The sequence below is a fragment of the Phocoena phocoena genome, chromosome 19, assembly GCF_963924675.1.
Source record: "Phocoena phocoena chromosome 19, mPhoPho1.1, whole genome shotgun sequence".
Taxonomy (NCBI): domain Eukaryota; kingdom Metazoa; phylum Chordata; class Mammalia; order Artiodactyla; family Phocoenidae; genus Phocoena; species Phocoena phocoena.
In genome coordinates, this window is record NC_089237.1 from 52,100,050 (window position 1) to 52,112,694 (window position 12,645).

The 12,645-nt window shown below is 51.0% G+C and overlaps 1 protein-coding gene across 1 annotated transcript in view; it reads right to left on the minus strand.

Annotated features, from left to right (window-relative positions):
• PIK3R6 (phosphoinositide-3-kinase regulatory subunit 6) overlaps window positions 1-11,511 on the minus strand; it is a 33,801-nt gene extending 22,290 nt beyond the window's left edge. The window contains exons 1-6 of the mRNA XM_065897146.1: window positions 11,499-11,511; window positions 2,459-2,542; window positions 1,765-1,856; window positions 1,027-1,095; window positions 426-558; window positions 212-281 (exon numbers count right to left, since the gene is read on the minus strand). Of these exons, the coding sequence (XP_065753218.1) occupies window positions 212-281; window positions 426-558; window positions 1,027-1,095; window positions 1,765-1,856; window positions 2,459-2,542; window positions 11,499-11,511 (461 nt within the window). The remainder of the gene's footprint in view (window positions 1-211; window positions 282-425; window positions 559-1,026; window positions 1,096-1,764; window positions 1,857-2,458; window positions 2,543-11,498) is intronic.
• Window positions 11,512-12,645: the final 1,134 nt, after the last annotated feature.

A 12,645-nucleotide genomic window follows, 5' to 3' on the forward strand; every position in this document is an offset into this window, starting at 1 on the left:
CTCGTGTCCACATTCTGCATGTGAGCGGGCGAGCTCTGAATCCAGCCCAGGAAGAAAGTCCTAACTGCTTTCAGGGATCTCCAGGGAAGGACACGCCCTCTCCACCCTGAGGACGGCCCGCTGCTGGACAAACGCCATGGATGGGAGGGGATGCTCCCCACGCAGACTCCTCACTTGTCCTGCGGGCGGCACCCTCGCTGGGGCCACTCACCTCTCCCGGTAGGGGTACAGCTCACTCGTCAGGTTCTGCTCGGCAATGACCAGCCTCTGGTACAGCGTCCCTGCGGGGCAGACCACTTCAGCCAACCAGCATCTGAGGCTCTGACCCCCATTCCCTACTTTCCCAGAAGGTGCTGGGGCTTTTGAGCTCCCTGGAATCCTGGAGAGGAAGGCAAGACCTTGGGCAGAGCTGGAGTGGCTCTTACCTGGGACGGCCGTCTCCGTTTTCAGCCTTATGGCGCAGTCCAGGGCGATGGTGCAGTAGGGGGCGGGCAGGGTCAGCAACTTCGTGCAAAAGGCATAGGTTCTCCGGTGGAGCTCCTCTGTGATGCCCGTGGCCTGGGTGAGACGGAGGAATCAGGGTGCCCGGAGCCCAGGTCTCGCAGGGTCCTGGGTGGTGCGGGGTGATGGGGGGGCGGGGAGAGCAGCCAGACCTGGGCTCACACTTCCCTCCCAAATCTACACCTTCAGCCTCTTCTCCCAGCATCTCTAAGGCATCTCCCCTCCTACACCATGTTCAGGCTTCTCAAGATGGAAACTCATCCCCACCCTGTTTTGCCAGCACATCAACTCCCCTCGCAGCCCTTCTGCTCTGTCGGGGTTGCGAATTTACCGCCACTACCTCCCCAATTTCATCTCTTCGTGTATCAGGGCGAGGGCAGGGCTATGGGGAGAAGCCAGTTAGGGGCAGGTGCTCCTCGAGCTCCTCTAGGCTCGCTCACCAGACAGAGACTGGTTGTCTCCTGAGTGTCCAGCCCCGTCACCCGTGGGTCACCCCGACCCCCTTCACCCTCAGTCCCCGCTCACCTTAGTGAGCACATACATTAGAGTGTGTAGCAAGGGAATGATGACATGCCGGGCGTCCTCACTTTCTGCCTGGAAAACAGGAGATCACAGGACATGGATGGGGCGCACAGGTGCGGGGGGTCGCAGGGGTCTCGCCACATCCTAGCGGGAGATGTGGTGGAAGGCAGTGTCCCAGCAGGCCGAGGGGAGTGGAAAAGGGCCACAGCCTGCCCTGGTAGAAGAGCGGGGGTGGGGGGCACAGGTGCGGGAGCCCAGGTGTGAGGGCGTGTGGGAGGGGTGCAGGGAACTCCCTGAGGGAGGGGCGGCACTGACTCAGGGCAGGAGCTGGTAGCAAAGCGACAGGTGAGGCGCCAGCTTGGAGGCTCCCCTGAGTGCAGCGTTTCCCAAACGTAGAGCACTGGGTGGTGTGGAGGATAATTACGAGGATAATTTTGAAAATTTTCAGTAGTTAGGCATTTACGTTTACAGGTACTTTCCATTTCTGTCCAGTGATACGGGTTTTCCATTTACGGTCGTGTCGTAGAGATCCTTTTTGAAAGACGTTAACTCGGGTCAAAGAGTGGGAGTCAACGTAAAGATAAAATTGCTTATAGCAAAGTACTGGAGAGGGAGAAATACGGTAGAAATCAAACGACCAGAGTGTGTGAGACACGGGGTGGATGGGCCCAAGTCCCCAGCGGGAACGGCCTCTCTTCCTCTCGCCCCTGTCTGCCCCCTGCCCGAAGCCCGAGGACTCACCTTCTCCAGTTCTCTGAGCAGTATGCGGACCAGTGCCGGACTCTTACCAGGATCCCGCTCGACCTTCTTGTGCAGGGACCATCTCCACATGCCTGGGTCAGGAGAAAGGGGTGTCCAGCCCAGCCAGGGGGGAGGGGGGCCTCTGAAAGGAGACCCCTCTGAGCAGGACTCTGAGCCCTGGAGTCCCAGGTCTGACCCCCGCCCCCACTGCCAGGTGCTGGGCTCCGCGCCAATGCGGGGGGAGGTTTCTCTGATCTGCAGCCCCCATGAGCGGTGAATTCCCAGGGCAGAAAGGAGGGAGGCGGGACGCTAGCGGGGACAGGTCTGTGCACGTGTCTTCTGGAGCAACGATGTTTACAGCTCAGCACCCCAAGCCACGTTCCTGGGAGTCATGCGGGCCTGGAGTGCCAGGGGACTTTTATTTGCAAGGCAAGTTGGAGAAGGCGGTTAAGAAAGAGGGCGGCAGACCCCCGATGGGCTGTGCCACAGTCCCTGGAGGGTGAGCCAGGGTGCAGAGAAGACCTTCTGGGTCCTTCAGGCTCCAAGGATTTCCAGGAGGACGGGGGCTTGGCTGGAAGCCCCTCATTGTGTGAGCTCCAGGCTGGGGCGCTTTCTTCGCGAGAACACGTGGGCGGAGTTGGCTGGGCTGGGGTGGGGGAAGCAGAGAGAGCAGACGGTGCCTGCCGGCTCTTACCTTGGTTGCTCGGCAGGGCAGGGGCCTGGGCACTGAGCTCTCGGAGCACAGCGCGCACGCTCCGCTGGAGGTCCAGGTCCACATCTGGGCAGCAGGGTGGGGAAGCTTTGAGGCCAGGAGCCCCTGGCCTTACCCTCGCTCCCACCTCCACTCTCCCTGAGAATGTCCTTAGCGTCTTCTCTGAGCCTCAAGAGGTGCCCGGAAGTAATCAACTTAGAGCTGGCAGCCTGCATCCCGGCCAGGACTGCAATACAGCCTTTCAATCGGCATTTCTCTGTTCTTTGTAAACTCCACATTCCCCAGAGTGCGGTACGTATATTGCCAGTGACATGTGAGACAATTTTAGATGGTACACAGATGATTCTAAAATTTGAGTAATTATGCACTTATTTTAATGTATAGAAAAAAATATATAACTAGTTCCTCAACTAGTATGAAGCTAAAATTTAAAGTCAATTTAAAGAAACATATCAGATAGATACCAGGAGGTGACAAGAACTCTCTCGGGGTCCTCGGAGCCCTGTTCTCCACTAGGCCCTCAGCGTAGCCCCTGTCCTGTCTTTGGTCTCCAAGCCCAGTTTTAGCAAGGATCCTGCTGTCAGTCGATAGAAGTCCCTCTCCCTGATATCTGACCAAGCTCTCTATTCCCCACCTTTGATGTGTAAGTTCTTGACCTGTGTCCGGCAAGAACCCTGCTAGGTCACTTTAGTAAGAATCTCCCGCCCCTGAGGTCCCCTCTTAGGAATTTTCCATCTACTGACCCCTCCCTCTGTTTGTTGGCTGTAAATCCCCAGCTGTCTTTGCCTTATTCAGAGCACAGGCCCATCTCTCTCCTCCATTGCAATAATCTTGAATAAAGTCTTCTTTAGGGTTTAACAAGTGTCAAAATAATTATTTTCTTTAACAGCAGGGCATTGACACTGCAGAGCTGTGGAGGTGGGTACGCGAATCAGTAACTGACACTTGGAGAGCACGGTAGCCGTGAGAATGCACCTCACTGATCTCCCGCTACAACGAGTGTGAGGAACCAAGGAGCTCTGTGCTGTTGGGCTGTGAAATCCATCGCCTCCTGCCGAGGCCACACTTCCCAGCCAATAGGGGCAGCAGCAGGAATTCTAAAGCCAGCTCGGGAAGCTTTGTAGGCGGCTGACCCTGTGGCTCAGGGATTGCCCAACCCAAGACCCATCCGTCAGTCTAGCACATTTCCACCCAACCCTTCCTCCCTTCCTCCTTCTCTCAGAGTTGGATTTTCATCACCGTCTGGGCGCTCGCTCTCCCAGCTCTCACCAGCTCCCTCCGTCTCCATTTTCTGTCCCACAGGTGTTTCCCCACATGAAGCCTTGCATGTCTAATCTTGTCTCGCTATCTGCTTCTTAGAGGATCTGGACCAACACAGGAAGTACGGGAGACACTCCCTGTACCATCAATTCCCCTTTATGATCAGCTCCAACCAAGAGGCTGTTTTTACAGGCGAGGGTGCAGTCTCCTGTTGTCAGACAGTACAAACCACACGCCTCAGAGGTTCCCCTTTTGCCTTGGCGGTCAGGAAACTTACAGCCAAACTGGGGCCCGTCTCAAAAATCAGCTCATCTCAAGTGACAGAGACCTCTCTCCTTTGCTCCTTTTCGGGTGCGTTTGCTTCATGTTCTACTAAACATATATCTTAATGGCCTCAGATTCCTTTGGAAATAGGTAGGGTAGAGAGGACAAATCTAAAAAACCAGCAGGTTGCAGCCCAGGAGTTAGAATTTCTTTAGGTCAAGGCACCTCATGCCCTGGTGCTCATGGACTGGCCCTTCCATAGCTCTGGCGTGGGCCCTTGTACGTCTGCTGGGGCCACCCAGCATCTCTGAAACCCTCATTTTCCTCCTGCCTCTCACTTGTTCCCCTGCCCAGACCAGGTCCAGGTCTGAATCTGAGTCTCCTTCAGGCTCAGAGCGGGCAGGAAGTGGGCAGGTGTTACAGCGCACGTTTGCCCACCCGGCCACCCTGTTGGGCAGTGCAGCGTCTCCCAAAACTAGCAAGGAAATGATTTAGCCTGGCAAGAAGTCTTGTCCCAAGCCATCCTTCCATCTACCGAGCTCCACCTGGCATGAAAATAAATGAGTTAACGCAGGGTGGGTTATTAAAAAATAATGCTATGTCCTATTTCTTCTTTCCTTCTTTCTTCCTTCTCCCCTCCCTTCTTCTGCCCACCTTCCCGCCATGGACTACACAAAAGACTTAAAACTGTGATATCTGTGATTTCCTCCCTGCCCCCTCATTAGAAGGGCAGCCAAACCTTTGTCTTCCGAGCCCTAGGTTCTCCTGCTTTGCAGAGGGAGTTAAGTTTTTATGTTTCAGAGAAAAAATGGAGAAGTTAGACTCTGCCAGTAGCCCCGGGAGACAACCCCCAATAAACTTTATTTTCAAAAGTCTGGGCAGCTGGAACAAACTCTCAGGCTTTGGTCCACATCTGGCTTGCAGACGTGTCTTGTTTGGGCTTGTAGAGTGTCTTGGAAAAAATTTTAAAAATGAACTAGCTGCCAACATTCACAAATCAGGAGATTTTGCATCAAAGTTCGGATTTCTGGCATCTCCTGAAAGTCTGTCGACACTGGGCGTGCGTTCTTCTTACATATGACAGTGACAGGGGCTGGGGAGCAGCTGCCGCTTGAGACAGGGCACAGCTCCCCTAGGGCTTCAGAGTGGTCACTCTCCTTGTCTCCCTCACTTACATCCTCTCCCCAGCCCCTTGACTTTGAGACCCCTGGCTGTCTGATTGAGACGATCAAGCTGGATTGTCTCCAAGGGATGGAGGTGAAGGCTGCTGCTTTTAGTTAAAGAGGGGAGTGGCGATTCAAGGGTGGAAGGTTGGATTCCCAAGACTGTGAGGGTACGAGGGTTATGGGGACCCAGGAAGGAGGAAGACCAGGGTTGGCTGGGACATAGCTGAACGGTGGTGGCAAAGATCTCAGATGAGGGCAGCTAAGCGCTAAACTCTGTGTGCTTGAGTGCCACTGCTGTGGTCTCCTGGGCCACCTTTGCCAGAGCACAAGAATGTCCCCAAAGGAGCCCCCTGTCTCCTTACGGACCATGCAAGCTGTTCTGGGGGCTGTAGCCATAGTGGACTGAAGACCACTGACACTTCCCATCATGCAGACTTTGTAACCCCTGGCCTTCTCACAGGATCCCAAGGAGAGGAGGGGGGTACCGCAAGTGAATGACATTGGAATTTGTACGGACCTTGGAAAACAAGGGCTTGAAGCTGGATTTGATTTGATTAAGCCAAAGAAATAATATTTCTCGTGCCTCAAGTATCTCAGGGTCGTTTATACATGATATGCAATGTCTAACCGCATTCTTGGTCCAGAACACCCACTAAATAAATAACATTCATTATCCACCCCTCCATCCAGGAATAGGATATAACTATCAGGTATCCAGATTACTATTAATACCTAACATCTAAATAGCACTTGAGGGCTTCTCCGGTGGCACAGTGGTTAAGAATCCGCCTGCCAACGCAGGGGACACAGGTTCGAGCCCTGGTCCGGGAAGATCCCACATGCCGCAAAGCAGCTAAGCCTGTGCGCCACAACTACTGAAGCCCGCATGCCTAGAGCCCGTGCTGTGCAACAAGAGAAGCCACCGCAATGAGAAGCCCACGCACCGCAACGAAGAGTAGTAGCCCCTGCTTGCCACAACTAGAGAAAGCCCACGCGCAGCAACAAAGACCCAACGCAGTCAAAAATAAATACATTTAAAAAAATAATAAAATAAATAGCACTTGAATGGTACACGTGTAGAGAGTCTTACGTAGGCGTAGCAAGACAACGGTACGTGTTCATCAAACCAAGTTCCTTTTTGTCGCAGGTAGATGAGAAGACTACATTTCCCAGACTCCCTTGCTGTTTCACAGGAGCCATGTGACTGAGTTCTGGCCAATGGCACGTGGCGGAGGTGGTATGTGCCACCTGCAGGCGTGGCCATAAAACCCTCCACCCTATCCTCCATGAGCTTGGAATATATATGTGGAAGATGATGGTGCCCTGAGAGGAAAGAAGCCTCTGTCCCTGAAAGACTGTAGCCCAGATTGGGTGGTGACAAGAGTAAGAAGCATTTGTTGTGTTGATCTACTGACACTGGGGTCATCTGTTACGGCAGCCACTGTTCTCTGACTCAGGGACACACAAACTGTGTGTGTCTCACTGGATTCTGAGCAGAGCCCTGTGAGTTTGCCAGAACAATTACTGTTCTCCCTGTTTTGTGGAATCCAGATTGAAAGTCACCCCATATCGCCTCTCCAACCACAGAAGGTCAGACCCAGAGGGACCTCGGAGGCTGGCTCTCTCTCTTCCCATTTCACGGAGGGGGAAATGAGGCTCAGAGGGGAGAGGCGATTTTCGCAAGAGCTTTTTGCTGGAGCAGAGCTTTCTGCTTGCCAAAATGCACTTCCTCTAAAGCTGTCATCTTACTTGTGACCATTCACCTCTTTACTGGGGAAAGGGAAGAGGGGACACCCAGGTGAGACTGTGAGCGCGTGTCTACCTATGTGTGCCTGGGGCTTGAATGCAGAAAAAAACGCCCCTGATAAAGTTGCCTGGAAAAGGGTTCCCCGCTCTCCAACCAGGGTAGATGTTATTACAGCTAAAGAGACAATAGGGAGGAAGGAAGGGAGAACAAAGGCTGACAGGGTCCTGCTGTGGCAGGACACCCATAGTTCAGGGTTTGCTCCTCTACTTCCGGCCACTCAAAGCTGACCCAGGACTTGGCAATGTCAGCTGTCCATTGTCCTGCGATCCTAGACAGTCAAATCTCTCCCCAACCTCCTCTTAGATGTTTGCTTTTCCCCTACTTCCCACCCTTGGCTCATATTAGAATCACCTGGAAAGATTTAAAAAAATACCAATGCAGAGCCCACCCCAAACCAAATAAATCAGATATCTGAGGGTGGGGCCCAATCATCAACTTTTAAAAATATCTCCCCAGGAGAATCTAAGGTACAGGATTACAGAACTAATCTAATTCAGTGAGAATTAGATAAGTTTGGAGATATGAGTAACTGATCTGTTAGAGAAGCCCTGAAGTGACAAGATGCTCAGTTCACAGAGGACAAATGTCCCTGAATTAAGTCACAGGGTCAGGATGGCCCCTCCCTGGCGATACTCCTGGCTCTTACGGTGGTGGGAGGAGATTTAAAAGAATACAATTAGGGGCTTCCCTGGTGGCATAGTGGTTGAGAATCCACCTGCCAACACAGGGGACACAGGTTCGATCCCTAGTCCGGGAAGATCCCACATGCCGCGGAGCAACTAAGCCCGTGCGCCACAACTACTGAGCCTGTGCTCTAGAGCCCATGAGCCACAACTACTGAAGCCTGCGCACCTAGAGTCCGTGCTCCGCAACAAGAGAAGCCACCGCAATGAGAAGCCCATGCACTGCAACGAAGAGTAGCCCCCACTCACCGCAACTAGAGAAAGCCCAAGCGCAGCAACGAAGACCCAACGCAGCCAAAAATAAATAAATAAACTTATTTAAAAGAATACAATTGGAGAAAGTTTATTATTATTACTATTATTTTTGTTGTTGTCCATTAGCTTGTTTGCAAAAGATATAACCTTTGTTTAGAAATGTAACCCTTATAGACACCAGTGTTCTGACACTCTTTGGGTCCAGCCATGACAGGAATAAAATCTCCTAAGATTTTTTTCAAGCAGACCAGTCTTTGTCTTCTTGAAGTTGTCCCATACCCTCTTGTGATGGTTAATTTTACGAGTCAACTTGACTGGGCAACAGGGCACCCAGATATTTGGTCAGATGTTATTTTGATTGCGTCTGTGGTGTTTTAGATGAGTTTAATATTTAAATCGATAGATCGAGTAAAGCAGATTGCCCTTGCTAATGTGGGTGGGCCCCATCCAATCAGTGGTGGCCTGAATAGAGCAAAAGGCTGACCCTCCCCCAAGGAAGAGGGAATTCCTCCTGCCTGACTGCCTTCCAGCTGGAACACTGGTTTTCCCCTGCCTTTGGACTTGAACTGAAACACTGGCTTTTCCTGAGTCTCGAGCCCGCTGGCTTCTGGAATGGAATTTACACCATTGGCTGTCCTGACTGCAGGTCTTGGTACTTGTCAGCCTCCATAATCATGTAAGCCAACTCCTCATAATAAATCTCCTTCTGTATATGTATATACATCCTACTGGTTCTGTTCCTCTGGAGAACCCCGACAAACATGCCCAGAGAGGACCCTGGCATCAGTATGGGGAAAGCTGGTGGAATAATCAAACTTAAAATTCCCTCAGCCTGCTCCAGCCGCTGCACAGAACCACCCAGACGAGAGGGTTACAGGGGACATAAAATTACTATCAAAGAGATGAATTCATAATTCCCAAGGGATGTTTCCCTCAAACTAGGATGTTGTGGAGAACTGTCCTTTTCCACTCTCTGGGTATCAGCCGTCAGAATCAGAACCCCCTCCCTGGAATGGAAATGGAAACACACCAATGAACTCTTTCTGGTCCCTTCCCTTTAAAATCACAATAAAATCCCTAACCCAGGGGTCCCACTACCTCACGCCGGGTGAGCCATAAAACAATTGAGAAGAATATGGTTTGTTTGTGTGTGTTCCAATTCAGCCTTGGACTACCGCAGGCAGCTTAGCTCTGAACCGGTGAATGTCATGTGGTACATGTTGTGTTTACTAGTTTCCATTTTGGAGGATGACCTTTTCCTGACCTTGACCTTTGAGCTGGGCTCCATTTTCCTGGAGCCCATAGGGCCCCAACACGCTGACCACCTGGACCTTACCGACTGCCCTTCCTACCAGGGGCGAGGACTTGTCTGAGAATCCCCTGGTGAACAGACAGCACTGTCTGAGCATCTCAGCTGCTCGTTGAAATCACGTGCTCAGCACCCAGTTGCACCATTGGCTGGAGTGAGTGACACGCTCACGTGCTCCTCTTTCTTCCATCCCGTGCCTGACTCCCACCATCCCCCCACGTGGTACAAAGGCTCAGATGTTTCTAAAAAGGTTTGCAATCTTGCCCCTGTTTGCAGGAGTGGCAAAATAACAATACCTTTGGTGACCTTGAAACATTGCTCTTTGCAGCCCTCCAAATAAACGTCTTACTTTTCGGGTGCCCCTCTTCTTGACTCTAGGATGAGAGGTCTCTAAGGGCTGTAGGAAGGTGGGAAAAGTTAAAAACAACTATAATTTGGAAAGCCAGCCAGGACAACTGCAGTCCCTGGTCCTGATGGAAAAACTCCCTTTCGGAGTTGTTTTCGGGCCAGTATCCTAATTTGGGGATGCTTCTCTCACCCACTGGATTTTGGGTCAGGGGGTCATTTGGATGTTGGTGGTCTTTCTTGCTCTGTAGCCTTCCCTGCTCACTATAATCCTGGTGGCACTGTGACCCAGCTGCCCTGCTTTGACCTGGCCTTGGAGTGGCATGGGACCAAGCTGGCCAACGGACTCTCTGTCCCTCTGGGTGACCTTTGTGTGGGTGACAGCCCGGAGTGGAGAGAGCCTCCCTCTTCCTGTCCTGGTGGCAGATCCACCCTGTTCCCTGCCCTTTCTGGATGCTTCCGCTGTTCCTTCAATGCTCAGCCACTTTTCTTCTTTGAATATTAAATGAACCATATGGGTTTCTATCGCTTGTATCCAAAGAACCTTTATCGGTATACCTCCCTTCCTAAAACACGATACCCACATGTCTTAATTGTTGTAATTAAAGTGAGTGCAAAGTAAGTTGGTTTTGAAATGTTCAGTAGGAGATTTTCACAGTGCTGTCCCCACCCTTATCCTCCCAGCCCAAACCCCAGCTGGTTAAAGGTGACCAGGAACCTTGTGACACCAAGATTCACTGGTTGAAGCTTCTTCTGATTGGGTGAGGCTCTCTGAGGGTGAGTGGGGTGTGGAAAGGATGCTGTCTTAGGAATGATAACAAGCTAGTGGCTGTGCCTGCCTCGGGGTGTCCCCTACTCTTCCCTGGGACAGGGATCTTCAACGGCATGGGAGTCTATGCCTGGTGGCCGGAGGAGTGGTTTCTGACTTGCCAGGAACATTAGTTGATACACATCTTGGGGGAAGGGTCATCTCTGCTTGTTGTCCCAGGACGGTGTAGGGAGAAAAGTCTAGGTTTTGGAAGCAGCCAGACGTGGGTTCCAATCCTGGATCTGCCACTCACTAGCTCTGTAGCTTTGAGCAAATTACCTAACCTCTCTGAGCCTGTTTCCCTTTTAGTAAGATGAGGACAATTGTACTGATATCCCTACCTCGCAGAATCCTTCTGATGTTCTGCATGAGGCAACCCGTAGAGAAGTCATTCACAGCACAGATGCTGGAGCTAGATTGCTGGGTTCAAATCCCGATTTGACCATATAATATCTATGTGATCTTGGGACAATACCTGTCTTCTACTCACTTTCCCATATTCTTTTTTTTTTTTTTTTTTTTTTTTTGCGGTACGCGGGCCTCTCACTGCTGTGGCCTCTCCCGCTGCGGAGCACAGGCTCCGGACGCGTAGGCTCAGTGACCATGGCTCACGGGCCCAGCCGCTCTGCGGCATGTGGGATCTTCCCGGACCGGGGCACGAACCCGTGTCCCCTGCATCAGCAGGCGGACTCTCAACCACTGCGCCACCAGGGAAGCCCCTCCCGTCTTCTGTAAAATGGAAGTAATAATAATATCTATCTTATGGGGTCTTTATGAAGACTAAACGAATTAACATTTGTCAGGTGCTTTTCCCACTACTTGATATATTGTAAGTGCCATAGAGATTTCTGTTAAATAAATGCAAGTGTGTGGCAATATATGTTGCTATTATTGTCATTACTCCCAATGTCCAGCTCAGTGATCTGCCGGCAGCTGGGGCTTGTACAAGTGTGTAGATGTCCATCTCTCAAGATGGTCTCGCATTTGGGGAGCTGAGTGCGGGTCTCTCAGCCCCGCTGGGTAGAGGTGGTCCTGCCAGCCCTGGGGGCAACCTCATCTGCCAGATGGGCCTTCCCCACTCTGCAAACAGGCACACCAGACCCCTCTCTCCCGGACCATACTGACCTGAGCTCTCCATGGGGGCCTGGGGTAAGTGTGAGGAGGGTGTGACTGTCTCAGGCAGCAGAATGGAAAGTAAGGTGCTTGTTTTCCTGCAAAGAGCTGGTTCTGCAAAAGAAGAGACAGTTAGTGGTGGGTGGGACGTGTACAAAGTATATTTGTGGAATGGAGAGGCTCCCGGGGGAACGAGGCTTCTCTCAAACTGGAGGGGAGGGAGTCTAGATTTATTTAAGAAGTGCTACTATGGTGCTTGCTATGTGCCAGACACTCTTCTAAACACTTAAAAACTATCAACTCTTTAATATTAACCTTATGAGGTAGGCACTATTTTCTCCCCATTCCACAGATGGGGAAATTGAAACACAGAGACAAATAACGATTCAAGGTCAAATAGCTAGTAAGTAAAGGAATGAGCACTTGAACTCAGACCATCTGGCTCTAGAGCTCATGCCCTCAATCATGACCACAGGCTGCCCCACTGTGACCCCAGAGGGAGGGCCACCCAAGTCTGCTTCCCAGGGCAACACACTCCACAACTGAAAAGCAGAGGAACTCTGAAAGAATCCAAGAGCTTGTTCTTTGAAGAAAAAAAAGACACACACATACACACACACACCTGGGAAAGCTAATTGAGAAAGAGAAAACAAAGAGACAATATTAGGAATGATAAACATCCCATATGACATTTATCTGTATAAAGAAAGTCTGAACCCTCTGTATCATACACAATTTTCTAGGAAAATAAAAATGACTCAAAAGGCTCTAGAAGGGTTAGAAAAACTGCTTATATTAGTAACCAGTGAGGAAACAGAGAAAGCCATCAAGTAACTGGCTCTAAAAAAGCGGTATCTGGCTCAGATGGTTCCTTTGATAAGCTCTCTCAAACCTACAGAGTGAAGCAAGTTCTTATGTGACTTAACACAGAGTTTACTATCCCAAAGAATAGCGAAAAAAGAAAAGATTCTCTGAAAAAGCCAGCCTGCCCTTGGTACCAAAAATCAAATGAGGATAGTTTAAAAAAATACAGCAAGCACTTCACATCCACTGGGATAGCTACTAAAAAAAGAAATACAACAGAAGGGACTTCCCTGGTGGCGAATTGATTAAGAATCTGCCTGCTAGGGACTTCCCTGGCGGTGCAGTGGCTAAGAAT